The sequence below is a fragment of the Paroedura picta genome, chromosome 4 (genome assembly GCF_049243985.1).
Source record: "Paroedura picta isolate Pp20150507F chromosome 4, Ppicta_v3.0, whole genome shotgun sequence".
Classification (NCBI taxonomy): domain Eukaryota; kingdom Metazoa; phylum Chordata; class Lepidosauria; order Squamata; family Gekkonidae; genus Paroedura; species Paroedura picta.
The window spans coordinates 34,740,115-34,756,458 of record NC_135372.1 but is presented as its reverse complement, the minus strand read 5'-3'; the positions used below and the strand labels follow the sequence as shown (position 1 = coordinate 34,756,458).

The window sequence follows — 16,344 nt, the reverse complement described above, 5'->3', positions numbered from 1 at the left end:
AAATGTCTCTTCATGTTGTCCTGATTTCCAGCATATGCTCTAGCTAATTTCTCTGCTGATGTATACTAATGGTACATCATTTTACAGAAATTCTCTAAGGTTTGAGACCCTTCCATGACATATGTTCCCATTATTCCATTTATATATTGTATGCAAAGTTTTTAGCCCATTTTATTGTACATTCTTTTACTTGTTCTTCCTCTGTCTGTTTATACATTTGGCAATCAGACGTTCATTATTTGTACATAATTCCATTTCAAATTCAGTCTTAGATTGTTCAAAACTATAAGATCTTTTATTTGCTTTAAACCTTCCTGATAATTGTATGTTAAAAAAAAGTTGGCAAGTATATCCTTGTATTATCAAATCTTCTCTTGCTTTCATTTTACATCCCCCTCGAGAAAATTCTATTAACCACTTATGCTTTTGTCATTTCTCATCTAGTCATTTTTAAAATCCACATTAACTTTATCATACTGTACATAGGCATGCCACCCAAATCCTGAATCACGTCCTTCTAACTCCAATAGCTTTGCGTTTCTCAGCAATTTATTCTTTCATACAAGCAACAATTTGTAATTTTAATGCAAGACAGATGCTTTACTTTATTGTAAAATTTTGAATATGTGCATACAGCTCAGAGAAAGTTCTGTCTAGGGCTGAGAATAAAAGGTCTCTCTCTCTCTCCCCCCCTCTCTCTCTCCCTATCTCTCCCTCTCCCTCTTTCTCTCTCTCCCTCTCCCACACACACAAAATGATGCTCCACAAAGAGGCATAATTGTGACCAGTGAATGAGCGCTACAAAAGACTTGCAGGGAGATTGCATAAAGGAGAAATGGTTCTAGGCTACAATTTAGAGGACCAGTCCAAATCACAACAAACATCCATTCCTTCATTGCCTGAAGCAATCTTTTGTTGCTCGCTTGTGTTGTTTTTTCTGATTCTTCAAGCCAAGTTCCACAGCATTATTTTGTCTAATTAAGATCCTATGTTGTTAGACTTAATTGTTGAATCGTGTTTTGCATTCCGTTCACTGAATGACTAAACAGTCTTTCTCATACCTGAAAATTAGGGTTGCTAGGTTCAGTTTGGGAAATACTTGGAGATTTGGGAGGGAAGAGGCTGGGGAGGGCAAGATTTGAGGATAGATGGGAGCTCAGCAGAGTACAATTCCATAAAGTCCACCTACCAACACAGCCATTTTCTTGAGCGGGGATTTATCTCTATAATCTGAAGATCACTTATAACAATGGGAGCTTTTAGGAATACCAGTCCCATCTCCCCTCCCAGTAACTCTCACCTCTGCCCTCTTCACTCCAGAAAGCAGACTTGAGATCCCTCTATTGGGTTCTTGAGGCTATTTGCTGTTCTCCCACTTTCTCTGGATTCCCACAGGGGAGGGGGGAGCAGAGTTGGGGTTATACGTGGAGACCTTTGGCCTCAGTTTTGACAATGACCGTATTGAGTGTGCTTTCTTACTCAATAAATGAAATTTTTTGCTTCAGATCAAGAGTTTGCATTTCTGGGTAACTGAAGATCCTCACCATGAGAAGGCCAAACTGATTGAGTTGAAAAATAGAAAAAAAATATTTTTTTAAAAGGGGAGAAAGTCTGAGGTTCACACAGTTTATTTTTTTCTATTTTTCACCACCTGGGAGTGGGCAACCCTAGAAACTGGACGCAGAATCAAGGGAAAGAAAAGGCATAGCGCAAATAAGTCAAGTGTCAAGCGTCCTGCTCTTGATTAGCTTACCTTCTCGAGGTTTCGCAGGGTCTGCGTTTGCACTGTAGAACTCTGCTCCGAGCCTCTTAAGAGATGGCTTTGAGCCAGGGGACTCTCCAAGCCACTCAGTGCTGGAGCTTGTGCCAGGGAACAGGCCATGCCCAGGTCATGAACAGTGGGAGTCTGCATCAGAGGACCCACACTGAAATAACCCAAGGCTGGTGGTGACATCTGGTGTCTCTGCTCTGGGATGTCATTAACATGCGCTGAGTAGAGATGGACAGCGGGAGATGAAAGGAAAAAAACACACATAAGCCTCAGAGGTATCTTCTTCATGGCCAAACTACCCAACAGCCCCAGATAAATACTGGTTCAAAGGCATATGTGCGAGTCGGGCACCGACAAGTAAAACTATTCCAGGTATTGCGCCCCATCCCAAACCCCCCACATGCAATAGATCTAAATGTCTAGACCAAGATCCTCAGCCTTTTTGAGCCTGCAGGCACATCAGGAATTCTGACACAGCATGATGGGCACAGCAACCAAATGGTTGCCATAAGAGCCAGTCACAAAATGGCTGCCACAACAACTTCACTAGGAGACTGAGACTGGGAAAAGCAGCCATGAAGGAGCCAGGAAAGATTGTTAATTGTAAGGATGTGTCTCTGGTGACCGAGATGAAGTTAATTCGTACAATAGTGGGTTCTAGATCAAATCACACCTAAATTCTCCCTAGAAGCTAAAACGATGAAAATAAACCATCATACTTTGGTATGACAGAACTCACTGGAAAAGACAACAATGCTAGGAAAAGTTGAAGGTAGTGGGAAAGGAAGAAGGCCAAACATGAGGTGAATTGACTCAATCAAGATAACTACGACCTTCAGTTTGCAAGACCTGAGCAAGGCTGTTAGCAGTAGGATTTTGGGAGATCCTTAATCCATAGAGTTGCCATTCTGGTACACTTATTACATTACGTTACACTTATTAACCATATGGAAATGCTGTTATGCTTCTAAATAAACTCTATGTCGTTAAAAAACAACAGATTATTTTACAGTAAAGGACCCCTTTACCTTACAGCCACCCCCACAAACTAACCATTCTGTCAGTCTACCATATACAAAGAAGTCATCCTGTTCTTTGCAACCAACTAAGAATTTTAAGGTGAGAGCCTTTGGGGGCGGCAAAAATAAATAGGAAATGCTAAGGAAGGTGAGGAGGCAGCATAGGTTGTGGTTCTCGTCTTCATCTGACCAGTGTGGCATTTCTGAGTGATTATGCCAATTATTCCCAGTGTCCTGTTCCCAAAAAAGGTCTGAATGCCCATACAGGCTTCATTATAGAGATGTAACTAAGTTAAGGTGACCAGATTGTCCCACTTTTGGGGGACATCTGGGGGCACCTGACAAAATGTACTTATGTTGCAAGTAAAAATATATATTACAATACAATTTTTGCGTTCTATGCATTCTATGAAAAATTTTGTTGCTCCATATAGACCAAATTTTTAATCAAGAACCCCCCCGGTCAATGGTGTCCTGCTTTACCAATGTTAAAATCTGGTCACCTTAAACTAAGTCATCCAAAAGCCCTGACTTTCCCCTACCTCACAGAAGCAAGAGGTGCTCAGAAAAGGCATCAGCTCCACATTAGGAGGAAACATCCATGCAGGTACAACTGGCTAAACTGGAGCAAAATGCTTGGCTTGTAACCTTCCAGCTGTCTGTGATGGGCTCCAGCATCTCACAGCAGCCATTTTGCGAGTGCCCCTCGTGACAGCCATTTTGTTGTGACATCTTCTCCCCCTCCTCAACATTCCAAAAGTGCTGATAGGCTCAAGAAGACATGCAGCACCAGCATGCAGATGAGAACACAGTTCACCTGAGGGGGTCCTTACCTGACATCACATGTTCAGTTGTAGGGATCATGTTGTCCTCAATTTCTTCTCTGCACAGGAAAAAAACAAAGGCAGTGTCAAATTTAAGTGTTCAAGGCAAAAGCATTCAAACAACAAACAAATAAAAAATTGGAGGGGGAAAAAAACCAACCTGGAATAGAGTTGAGAGCCTAAAAATGTTGAGAAAGCTACAACTTTATATAATATAAATGTATTTCATTTTAATTTTATTTTTGTGGAGCTCAAATATATAAAAACAGCACAGAGTGGCCCTTTCTCCTTTGGATCTTCAGATGTTAGGTCTTTGGATGTTAAGATTTAACTAACTTTTATATGTGTGACCTTAACATCCAAAGACCTAATACGTTTCAACTGTGCAGGTCTTCCTCAGAGGTCAATATTAAGCACACGCAATTGTTTAAAACACACAGAAATACATAAAATATGTTTTCATATCATCTTTCAATCACCAGGGTGGTAAACCAACATCTATCTTCAAGTGAAGATCCCTTGCATAGCCACTGAATGTTAAAAGTTCTTATTCAAATCAGGGTTCTTTCAAAGGGCTGCCTTCAATAACTATCCCTGGTTTTGAACCAAACCGGCTGTGTGTGACTGTTGTAGCTTTTGCAACCTTTTTAGGCTCTCAAAAGCTTGCAAGCACCAAACAGGGCAAGCTAATGACTAAGCAACACGTTAGACTCCTCCACTTCCTGCTGTTTTTTTTTTTAATTTTGAACTTGATTACTTTACAACTTAGTTCCAAAGGAGCACAAGCACAACAAACACACCACCTCCCCTTCTCCCACTCCAGCAAGAGTAAACATTTAAGTGAACACTTAGTCAATTTCATGAAGGGAATTGAAGCCCTGGTCAGTTTCATCCAGCATCCAGCTTTCCCCAAGTATAGAAAAAAAAAGCTGCTTTCTTTTGCAACATAAAGGTAAAGGTATCCCCTGTGCAAGCACCGAGTCATGTCTGACCCTTGGGGTGACGCCCTCTAGCGTTTTCATGGCAGACTCAATACGGGGTGGTTTGCCAGTGCCTTCCCCAGTCATACTTCTTCCAGCCTAAGTTGCTCCTTTTCAACATAGTTCCAGTTGCTCCTTTGCAACATAGGAGCAACCTAATGTAATGACTGAGGTTTTTTATGGGGAGGAGGGGTGGGGGGAGGAAATTGATGACAATGAGAGCAAGACACGAGAACAAGTGGGGGGAAATTCAGTGGACCAATCATTTCCAACATTTCACAAGTATGTTACATAAAACTAGCATTACTGCGCATGCGCCAAACATAAAAAGGGAAGGGGGCAGGACCGCCTGCTCGCTCCTCCAAGAAAAACACAGGAGGCGGGACTGGCTGCCGGGACCTCCAAAGTAAATGTGAATGGCAAGACATGAAACCCCAATCCATTCCTCACTATTGTCTTTCGGGGACAGCATACGTGGAGAGCTAGGCACAAATTGGATGTCAACTTCCATAGACCAATATGAAGGAACTCCGGGGAATACAGACAACTGCAGAAAAGGCCTCCCACAGTTAACATTCTTGTATTGCGGTGATGGCTGCCGCCAAAACAACATAAAAAAAAAATCTGAACAGAAAATTCTTTAAAAAGTTGGGAATTTCCAGTGCTTTGTAGAGCTACCTTTGTTGCTTCTGTTCTTTAGCAAAAGAGACATGTCACAGCCAGCATTGCAGTCCCTGCGTCTCCCTGCCCACAGCCATCTTGACAACTTAATATATAGCAGCTTCTTCTCACCTAGCAATTCCTTGGTGAATGGCTTCGTAGAACCATCTCCATTTGGCAGAACATTCCGTGGAAGCTCTCCCCATCCCATAGCTACCAGATGGGATCTGGAGATCCCCTGGATTTATAGCATAGCTCCAGGCAACAGAGATCAGCTTCCTGGAGAAAATTACCAATTAGAAGGTGGACTGTAAGGCATTATACTTTGCCCTCTACAGGATACACCCCCAAAGTCTCCAGGTATTTCACAATCTAGAGTTGGCAAACCTAGTTATCTTACCTTAGGCTGGAAGAAGTTTGTTAAATCGGTGGGTTCAAGGAATCCAGGAGCACTGGGAGTTCAATCAGATCTTTATTAGAATCTCAGCATAGTGGTACAAGAGTCAAGACTGAAATGAGAAACCCCTAAAGTAGCGATCCCCAACCTGTGGGCAGCGGACCACATGTGGTCCGTCGACTAACTGGAGGTGGGCCGCCAAGGACGCCTTCTCCCCCTGGCCCTTTACTTCAGGGGTCACCAACCCCCGGGCCGCCAAGGCCACGGTACTGGGCCGCCAGCAGCTGTGCCTGCCTCCCCCCGCCCACAGTGAGAAGGAAGGGAAGAGGCAGGCACAGCCGCCGGCACGCCGGCTACGCAAATGCACATGCGCGCAGTTGTCACGTGCCCCCTGGTGGCGGAAACGTGCATGTGCGGCAATTGCGCGTGCGCGTTTGTGCAGCACCCGGGCTGTCGGCTCTCCCCTCACCCCGGAGGTGGTCCCTGACCTGAGAAAGGTAGGGGACCGCTACTTTACTTCATCCACAATCCGGCAGGCGCATATGGGACTATCTTGTTGCAGAGAAACAAGCTCAGGGTTCCCATTGATTTGTCATTGTCATGAGTTAAAATTTCCATGAAAATAAAATGTTCCTTATGTTCATTGTTGTGGCGTGTCTGTATCTTATTTTGAAGGGATGTTTAAACATTACCATAGCGACCAGAGTCAGAGAGCGTGGGCCTCAGTAAAATTGTCAAGCGTTGAGTGGTCCCCGGTGATAAGAAGGTTGGGGACCACTGCCCTAAAGAACCCCAACTCACTTATACACACGAACAGTGGATCTTCCCGCTAGTGCGCACTACTGGTCAGTTTCGGTTTAAACTGACTGGATCCTGAACCTGAGATCTAGCAGCGCATTGATCCGTTACATTGTCAGCCTCGACCCTGCCTCGGACCTCAAGCTCGGTCCTCGGCAGAATTGTTAACAGATCCTCAAACACAAGAAGTTCCCCAGTCTAAGGAGCTTTTCCTCCCACGCAAATGCCTTTTCTATTGGAGGAAGGCTTCATAGGCTGGAGGAAGGCTTCAGGTTTTGCTTGGTGAACTGCTAAGACACGGCCCATCAATTTTCCAACACTGGCGATGCAGGGGGCACCTGGCAAGAACCATCCAGTCAACTGATGGCTTAGCTGCCTCATCCAGCTAGGAGTCTGTAAGACTACCAAGCAAACCAGCCCTGGCTTGGGGTGGTTCTGCACTTACTTTTTATTTCCCCATTGTTATTCCTACTGAATTCAGATCGATTTTGAACCCAGGTCTTCCTGCTTCCTTTCCCCCAAATTGAAAAAGACTGCATTTTACACTTGTGTGGCTGCTCTCTCCTTCCCACTTGATTGGGGAAGCTCAGAGGGGGTTGCGAAGCTGCAGCCAGCACTGAAGGAGAAGAAGGCTGGAGAGGGGTTTATTTCCTACCGTTCTACAGCTGAAGCAGGAGGGGGAGGGAGCACAAGGCTGCTTGTTTATTTTTCTTTTCCTGAGCAAGCTCGGGGGGGGGGTGTGCAAATATAAGTCTTGTGAGGGAATGGCAACTTGGAACCAGGCAGTCTTTGAACTGATGCTCCGGCCAATCAGCAACAGACTGCTTTGCTAGGTCAGCGTTGAAGGCACGGGGGAGGGGGAGGGAATTAATCTGGCAAAACACAAAACATCTACACTTAATACTGGGGCTTTGGGAGTGGTTTTCTCAAATGTAGTGAGTCACATTCCTCAATATAGCAGTGGAAAGGTAGTATCACCGCGGATCAACATGGACGTTGCCGAGGAAAAATTTAAAGCACTAAATATCAGAATGGAAATCAAATAAAGTGTAGATGACTTTTTTTAATTTGAGGTCACTGGGGATAAAAAGCCCAGTGCAGATTCAGCCCTGGATTCAATCACCATGGTCTATTTTAGTGAGCACTAAGCTTTGCATTAAACAGCAATCACGAAAAGGAAAATCAGGGTCACTTCTGGCCTCGTATCAAGAAAGGCAAACCTAGCGAAGTGCTTTCCTTTTGCCAAATCAATAACTGCAAAATAAAGGTCAGCAGCTGGATTACAAGGGCAGGAGAGAGGCAGATGGCCCTTCCTGCTAAATTAATTTAGTTCCATTAGATGCTCAAATTCCCTTCTCAGAGATGGGTCCTGAGATGCACAGAAAGAAGAGGAGACATACAATAGACCCTTGGGAGGCCTGCTTCCAATCAATATGATACTGGAGTGAGACAGGAAAGAGCACTCCTGCTTCATTTAGAATTGCAGGGATGCATATTCAGAGGACTCCTGGTCGCCAGACTGTGTCGCCCAACCCATTATGGACGCACCGTATCCACATATCATGCACAAATAACAATCTCAGGCAGGAATGGACAACAGCATCCCCCTCATGAGCGGGCAGATGCACATGGCCCAACCATTAGGAGGCATATTTGTGGCTTCCCCGGAACAGGGTTTGAGTCTTGCTAGAGTGCCTATAAATAATTCAATGCAGACAAGACCAACACCACTGTGCACAGACAGTTTTTGGAGGTGAAGGCTGCAAAAAAAAAACATTGGTAGCATAAATCAAGTCAAGAATAAATATCACCAGACTGAAATGATTTCCTTCCTTTGCAATTTGTCCCAAAGGCCAGTGGGACAGACCGAGATTTTCAACATAATTTTTGATTTCACTCCCCCCCCCAAGACATCCTTGATAAATTTAGACTGTGACGGAGTACCAAAGCAGACGCAGTGTTTGTTTAAAAACCACACCCTGAAGAAAGATGGCAACCTTTAAATCGGCCAGCCCTAAAGACGGACAAGAAGGCCCTTGTAACTTCCAGAGCAGCAGAGAAGAGGGGGTTGTGGTGAAGAAAGCCACATGTGCCAAGTTAGAAATAACAGGCAGGTTTGCAGCTGAAATATCCCATAGGATCACCAGCAGACATACCGGATTCTAGTTCTGTTCAAAGTTTTTGTCCACATTTTTAACAGGGGAGACAAAATTGGAGGGAAGGAAAATTAAAAGAGCAGATAGCCTTTACAAAATCAAAATGGTTTCAGTGAGATGGAGGCACAGCCTGATAATAGGACAAAAGCAAATTAAAGAACGACAATCGACATCAGTTTGCAGAGGAGAGAAAACGCAAACAAGCCAGCTTGGTTAGTAGTTAAGAGCAGCAGCCCCTAATCTGGAGAACTGGGTTTGATTCTCTTCTCTTCCACATGCAGTCAGCTGAGTGACCTTGGGCATGGCACAGTTGTCTCAGAGCTCTCTCAGCCTCACCTACCTCACAGAGTGCCTGTTGTGGGAAGAGGAAAGGAAGGCAATTACAAGCTGCTTTAAAACTACTTCAGGTAGTAAAAGGTGGGGCATTTAAAAAAACAGCTGTTCTTCTGTATTATGGGAAATAAATAGGATTGCTAATCTCTCCCGTTATTATTATTGATGATCTCCAGATGACCAAGATCAGTTCTAGAGAAAATGGTTATTTTGGAGGGTGTATTCTATCTATAGCATTATACCCTTTTCCTCCCCAAGTCCCACCATCTCCAGACTGCATCCCAAAAATCTCCAGGTATTTCCCAACCCAGAGCTGGGCAACCCTAGAAATAGGCAGCTCAGCAGCAACATTCAAATATTACTTCAGACAGTTCTCCAGTTGAGGTATCTCAGGGCTAAGCTATAATTTTTGGTTTGGACACGAGCTGGACACCTCCCAAAAAAGGAGAAAAAACATAACCCCCCAAATCAAACCAAGAAGGTTGAAGAAATATGCAAAGTAATGGTATAAATGCAATGCGTAGAAGATAGTTTAAAAACCCCCTCAAATATATGAAAATACATCCTTGACTTTCTTCACCTAGATAAACATAGATACGCATTATATTTATGCCATTAGGCAACATGTTCATATTCACCCTTCTTGGTTCCTGATTGACAGAGCTTGGTCCAGGTTCCCATCAGAATTCTTCATGAGCTACAGCAAAAATGGGGAAATAATCCCAAGACGGAAAATGAGGCCCAAATTCTATTGTTTTCAGAGACCTTCAGATGCAGCACTGTAGAGAGGAGGGCTGTGCCAACCACACAAAGATACAAACAGTCACAGCCTAGTTAGAACACGCCACAGATTCTCCTCAGCATTCAAGTTAACAAAAAGCTTCAGGAGAACCATGCAGTCTGACCAGAGAAGGTAGCTGGATAAGTCAGACAACAAAAAGCTATTTGCCCTCCCAAGGAGACCTACTGCCGCTTCCACTCAGAATGACAAAGAAGGTGCTCTGAGGTAAAGCGTGCTCTGCCCCTGGCCAGAGGGAAGATGCACTGCTTGCAGCCACTCATTCACACCAGTGACAGAAGAGCATACCACATGTCAGTTCTAACTCAGGGCAGTTCCGCACATTGAAAAAAAAATAGCGTTACACCAGCAAAATGGCATAACGCTAAAAAATAACACGCCTTTGGCCATTCCTCACCTTCTGGCTCTCTCGCTTTCCTCTGCCGCCTTCTTGCGTTCCTTAGCACTTCGCATGCCTGCTTGAAATGGCGGAAGAGAACAATGCGCTTTACACGCAACTCTCCTCCGCCTGTCAATCAAGCTAGGCAGCCAATCCCCTTTCTCCATGTTTTAAAAGGCCCACGATGACAGCTAACTTTTTTAAAAAGTAAAACTTCTCCATTGAAATGCCTAAGCATCTAATCATAGATGCATAGTGCTTTTTGTAATGCCATCCCTTATGGAATCATGAGCCTTGAATCTTTTAAAAATTAATCTTGTTCCCGATTTTTTGGGGGGGGGACTTTAGAGAGGCATGCTTTGTGTTTTAACTGGGAGGGGGGGTTTGCTTTGCCTGCATGATTTAAGGCTTATTTGTTGCTCCAGGCAGTTTGCTTTTTAAAAAACCACATCCCGGGAAGAAGGAAGAGGGAGGCGGGTGCGAGGTCAGGAATTGGAGGCTGCTACTTCTGCTCCACATATTTCCTTAGCGTGTGGCTTGTTGGTTGCTCTCCTCTAACGTACTTTTTAGTTGGGGGAATCTACTTTATGTGATCCCCCAGCTAGTGCTTTAAAATGGAGATGTAGCTACCGGTTTGCTGCTTGGATGCTGGATGTTGGCGGCGACGTACAAAATGCCAAAAAGTATGGCATCTGCATATATTTCACTATATTTATCAGATGCGGAATGGCCCTCAGTTCTGACCCCATCATCCCAACCTCTCCTTCCTAAAGGGTTGCCAATCTCCAGGTGGTAGCTGAAGATCTTCTGAGATTACAAATGATGTCCAGGAGACCGAGATCAGTTCACTTGGAGACAGGGTTGCCAGCTCTGGGTTGGGAGATACCTGGTCACTTTGGGGGGGGGGGCTGGGAGGGGCGAGATTTGGGACCGGGTGGGACCTCAATGGCGGATGGAGTCCACCTTCCAAATCAGTCATTTTCTCCAGGGGAACTGTTGCCTGGAGATGACGTGTAAAACCAGGGGGTCCCCTGGCCCCACGTGGGGATGAGCATTCCTACCTGGAGAAAATGGCCACTTTGGAAGGTGACCTCTATGGCATTAGACCCTGCAGAAATCCCTCCCCACCCCCTCCAAACCTCACACTCCCCAAATCTCCAGGTATTTCTCAACCTGGAGTTGGTAACCCCACCCCTTCTGTATTCCCTCTCCCCTCACCTATTTTTGCCTGTCTGTAGACCTGAGGATTGGGGCCTGCCTCTCTACTGAAGTGAGCCACTTGGGAGATGATTGTATGAAAAACAGATTCCATCACCCTACTTACCCCCTTTCTTCTTCCCACCACTTCTGCAACCCACTAGAAAGACATCTCCGCTTCAGTTACCGGCATTCATGAAAGAAAAACAGCACTTCCTTTGCAAGTACCAAAATGGCTGAAGCAGGGGGATCCTAACAAATCAGTGTTTTCCCCAAATCCACAATTCCCCATACAAGCAAAGAAAACCACAGGAAAGTACACTGTTCCCAGCACAGACTTCTCTTTAGCAGCTGAGAGGAGGACAAAGGAACAAGATTTCCAGTGAGGAGCATGTGGCACTGCTGTGGTCAGATATAGAAAGCTGTGTCATCAGGCAAAAAGCAATCCACCAACTTCCGGAAGGTGCTCTGAGCCTACGGTCTCCCCGTCTTAATGGGCACAGCTTGAGAGAGCCAGCTTGGTGTAGCAGTTAAAGAGTGGTGGTTTCTAATCGAGAGAAAGAGGTTTGATTCCCCACTCCTCCTCCACATGCAGTTAGTTGGGCAAACTTGGACCAGTCACAGTTCTCTCCGAGCTCTCTCAGCCTCACTTACCTCACAGTGTGTCTGTTGTGGGGAGAGGAAGAGGAAGCCACTTTGAAACTCCCTCAGGTAGTAAAAACCAGGATACAAACAAAAATTCTTCTCCTTAATCCCAGCATTGACCAAAGGTATCCCTGAAGAGTTCAAATTCCACAGAAAACATCACAGGAAAACCCTGAGAGAGCAAGCAGGGGCATTTCTGAAGCCCGTTCTTAAGGCTCCTGGTAAGAGCTCTGAGTGTGCAGGACCCTTTTCACAAAGGGCTGTCTCCAACTGAGAGCACCACTTCCCTGTTCCCCCATCCAGTGCTGAGGAGCAGCTGTCAGGGATGTGTTATTCTCGAACTCAGGGGTAATGACGGGCTCCTTGTGGGCAGGATCGGAATTCTGCCTTGTGGTCTGCTTACACAGTTGGTCAGGCCGAAACCTGGCCCAAAGATGTAGCGTCCCCCTAAGGAACACAAGAGGGAGAGGCTGACCTACAACTGAAGGAGTGAGTAGTTTATGATCCTCAGTACAAACAAAGCTTGTGGGGGCATGGGGGGGGGGCTGAACTTTATGTGGGCAATGTTTGCAATGGTCCCTCTGGCTTTTGTTCTTTTTTTCCCTTTTCTCTTCCATTCAAAGTAGCTTTGAAAGCTGAAAACAGAGAAGAGCTGGCTCTTTGTACCCCGTTTTTTACTACCCGAAGTGGCTTACAATTGCCTGTCTTTCCTTTCCCCACAACTGACACCCCGTGAGATAGGTGGAGCTGAGAGAGCTTAGAAAGAACTGTCACTGGTGCAAGGTCACCAAGCAATCCTCATGTGTTTCAAAGCAGCTTACAATCGCCTACCCCTCCTCTGCCCACAGACTTGAAACCAAATTTTCCCAAGCTCCTTCCATTCGGCCAAAATAAAGTTTCCTGGCTAGTCTGTAGGGAAATCACCACTGTCAGTCTGGGGGAAGTATCTTCAGGGTAATTCAGGCACAGCCGCACTTGCTAAATTGGCATATCTGGGGAAATTGCAGCTTGGTTATCTCTCTGGCAACATTACATCTACCTCCCCCCTCCAAACTCTGCGGGACTACCATGTAAATTCTTTTCACATCACAAAGCTCTACTGGCCATGCTGATTATATATTGCTGTCTGGTGTTGAACAGGAAATAACAGGAATCCCCCCCCCCTTACCACAATTGACTAGGACTCCAAGGATTTCCATGGAACCGGGAAGGATATGCCCTTTGGAAAAGCTGGCCTTTTCTTTTTTATACCATTTAAACCACAAAAAGGAAACTTTAAAAGTGTGTTTTCTGTGGACTTGATTACCTTGCAGGGTCATACCTCTAGCAGATAGGTTTTGCTGACATTGGGCCTGGTGCCACTCCTCACCAGCCAGTTTCTTAGTAAGTAGAACCAATTGCTAAGTGCTCCGATGCAGAGTTTGTGACTCTTTGTTCCTGAGCAGAAATCCAAGATAGATCCCCGGAATCACTTCTATCTCCTGCAACACCAACGTACAGCTGAGGAAGGCATTTGTATGGGCGAAGAAGGGGAAGCCACTGCCAGCAAAAAAACAGCTGTCCAAGCCCCAGGTGAGGGTGGCAGCAGCAGCCTGCTCTTTTCCTTCTAGGGGTGTTCAGATTCCCTCCTAGCCTGTTGCCAACCTCCAGGTGGAGACTGGTGCAGCGGTTAACTGCAGAGGCCTCTAATCTAGAGAACCAGGTTTGATTCCCCCACTCCTCCACATGACATGCTAGCCTGGAAAACCTTTTTTGTGAGTTTTTGTTTTAGCAGCAGCAAAAAGAAAAAGTCACGGGGGGGGGGGGGCTAAGTGTCCAAAGCTCCTGTGCAAAAAAGGAAGGTTTACATAGGGTTTGAACCATCTACCTCATGTCTACCTCATACGGCTGGCTCAGATGCCTGGACAGCTACAACAATGCCACTCCTTCAGTGTCATCTCCAGGAACAGCCACCAAAGTCTCCAGGCCAGCCCTGGAGCCCCTGACACAACATGAGGCCACAGGGTCAGTATTCACACTCACCCCAAGTTTAAAAATGGTAGAACTTTCCCAGACCTATGGCATCAGCCGTAACTGGCTCAGCTCTTGCTGAATCCGTGAGTTCAGACGTGCACACAGATACCAATGGTGATTTGAGTTCTTTGTTATGATTCCAGAATGGTACAATGAAGAACCAAACTGAGCCAACCTCTCCGCCAGGAAAAAAAAACAACTTATATACACAGGCAAACAATGGATCTTCCTCCCCAGTGCGTGCTATTGGTCAGTTTCAGTTTAAACAAACTGGATCTGGCAGAGGGGATCTAGCCATGCATTTGTCAATTATACCGTAAGCCCCGATCCTGCCTGAGACCTTGGCAGGCCTACAGACACAACAGCCCTGTCTGGAAGGCTGAGTTACAATGAGCCTTGGTTTTTAACCCAAGCAATTTAAAAGTATCTATAATTCACTTCCAACCGAATCCTTCAATTTCTCTGAAAACCATGCACAAGCTGTTTCCGGTGCTCTGGGTAAAGGGCTACACATAACAAACAACATTTTCTTAATGAACAGAAGGAAAGAGAGATCAGATCTTGGTCTGCAGTAAGGAACTGAAGCGAGTTTCCAAGAACTGCATGAGCAATTAAGGTTATAATCATTTCCTTAAATGTCACTCTCCAAACTTAAGGGACCATTTCCCCTGGTGGAAATGGGTGCTTTGGAGGGTGAACTCTATGGCATTGTAGCCCACCGGGTTCCATCCCCAAATCTCCAAGGATTTCTTAATCTGGATTTGGCAATCCTATCCCCCCCCCCATCCCCTGCCAGTGGCCAGGGGTCCCTGGAAACTTTACCTCCCCTACATTTGATGGGCTGGTGAACTGAAGGAGGCCAAATGGGCTGGACTTGGTGGGAGTTCTGTCAACAATCTTGCCAACCTCCAGGTGATGGCTGGAGATCACCACTATTACAACTGAGCTCCAGGTGATAGAGATCAGTCCTCCTGGAGAGACAGAGTTGCTGCACCTTTGGAAGGCGGACTTGGGAAGGGCATTAACCCCCACTGAAGTCTGCCCCTTCCTCAAACCCTGCCCTCCTCAGGATCCACCCCCCACATCTCCAAGTATTACCCAACCCAGAGCTGGCAAGCCTAGCAATCAAACCTGCCTAATGAAGGCAACCCCATAGGTTTCCAGGGCAAGATATTATCAGCGGTGGTTTCCCCACATAGCCAAGCCAGGCCTTCCTCTCCGGTCTCCCATCCCAACCCCAACCACAGCCGACCCTGCTTAGCTTCCGAGAACAGACGAGCTTGAGCCAGTCTGGGCCATGCAGGCCAGTGAAAACTGGGCTTAGAGGCGGGGATCTCGGGGGTCATTCCCCGCCCTCTCCTGGGTTGCTCCGACAGACGGCGGCTTTCGCTCCCTGCCGGGCAAACTTTAGGGCTCCCTCCGCCTCGGCCGCCCAGCACAGGAGGAAAGGGCCTCGCCGCCTCTCCCAGGCCACCCAGTTAGGTGGAGCCCGGCTCTTCCAGGTGGTCTCCGTGGGACAGCCGGGGAAGCGGCTCCTCGCTCGCCCAGCCCTACCTGCCTGCCTGCCTGGCAGGCCGGCGCGGCTCCATCCCCACGTGCCCGGCCCCCCTTGCCTCTCCCTGGCCTGGATCGGGGCCCGGCCCTTCCCCGCCTCTCGCCGCTCACCTGGTGGCGTTGCTGCTACTGCGGGGGACGCTGGCCGAGCAGACCCGCCGCCCGGCCGCGCTCCTGGCCGAGCCTGGCTCCGCGCCGGCGCTCCTCCGCTCAGCCTCCCTCCTGCAGCCGCTCCGCAACCCGGCTCCGGAGCATCCTCGGCGCCGCCGCCGCGCCCCCGCTTGCCAGAGGCGGGGCTGGTGGCGCCTGGCAGCGCCTGTCGGGGCTCCATCACCAGGCTGAGAGTTGCCAGCTCTGGGCCGGGAAAGACCTGGAGATTTTGGGGGCGGTGCCGGGAGTGGGCGGGATTTGGGGGACCTCGGTGGAGGATAATGCTTTGGAGCCCCCCACCCTCCAAAGCAGCCATTTTCTCCTGCAGTGTGGAGATGAGCTGTAATTCCAGGGGGGTTCCTAGCGTTGCCAGCTCTGGATCAGGAAATACCTGGAGACTTTGGGGTTGGAGGCGGGGTTCTCAGCAGGATGTGATGCCCTCGCGTCCACTCTCTAAAGGAGTCATTTTCTCAAGGGGAACTCATCTGGTTCGTCTGGAGCTTAGGTAGAAGTGGGAGATTCTCCAGGTGGCACGTGGAGGTTGGCAACTCTAGTTCTCAGACAGGAGTAGGCATGGAGGTCTCTGAGTCTTTATATCCCAGTCAGAAGGCGGGAGGGCCGGGGTTGCAAAGGATGCTTGTAAAGAGTGCAGAGGTCCCAGGCATATAG

General features: G+C 47.0%; 1 protein-coding gene across 4 annotated transcripts in view; it reads right to left on the bottom strand.

Moving 5' to 3' along the window:
* Nucleotides 1–15,953, bottom strand: part of PDE4DIP (phosphodiesterase 4D interacting protein) — a 129,299-nt gene extending 113,346 nt beyond the window's left edge. The window contains exons 1-3 of one of the 4 annotated variants that reach the window (XM_077332312.1): nucleotides 15,637–15,953; nucleotides 3,624–3,673; nucleotides 1,754–1,989 (exon numbers count right to left, since the gene is read on the bottom strand). In XM_077332312.1, the coding sequence (XP_077188427.1) occupies nucleotides 1,754–1,989; nucleotides 3,624–3,654 (267 nt within the window). In that variant the 5' untranslated portion in view covers nucleotides 3,655–3,673; nucleotides 15,637–15,953. Of the gene's footprint in view, nucleotides 1–1,753; nucleotides 1,990–3,623; nucleotides 3,674–5,386; nucleotides 5,476–10,134; nucleotides 10,175–11,967; nucleotides 12,202–15,636 lie in introns of those variants that run through there. The other 3 variants (XM_077332313.1, XM_077332314.1, XM_077332308.1) reach the window with 3 other exon arrangements.
* Nucleotides 15,954–16,344: the final 391 nt, after the last annotated feature.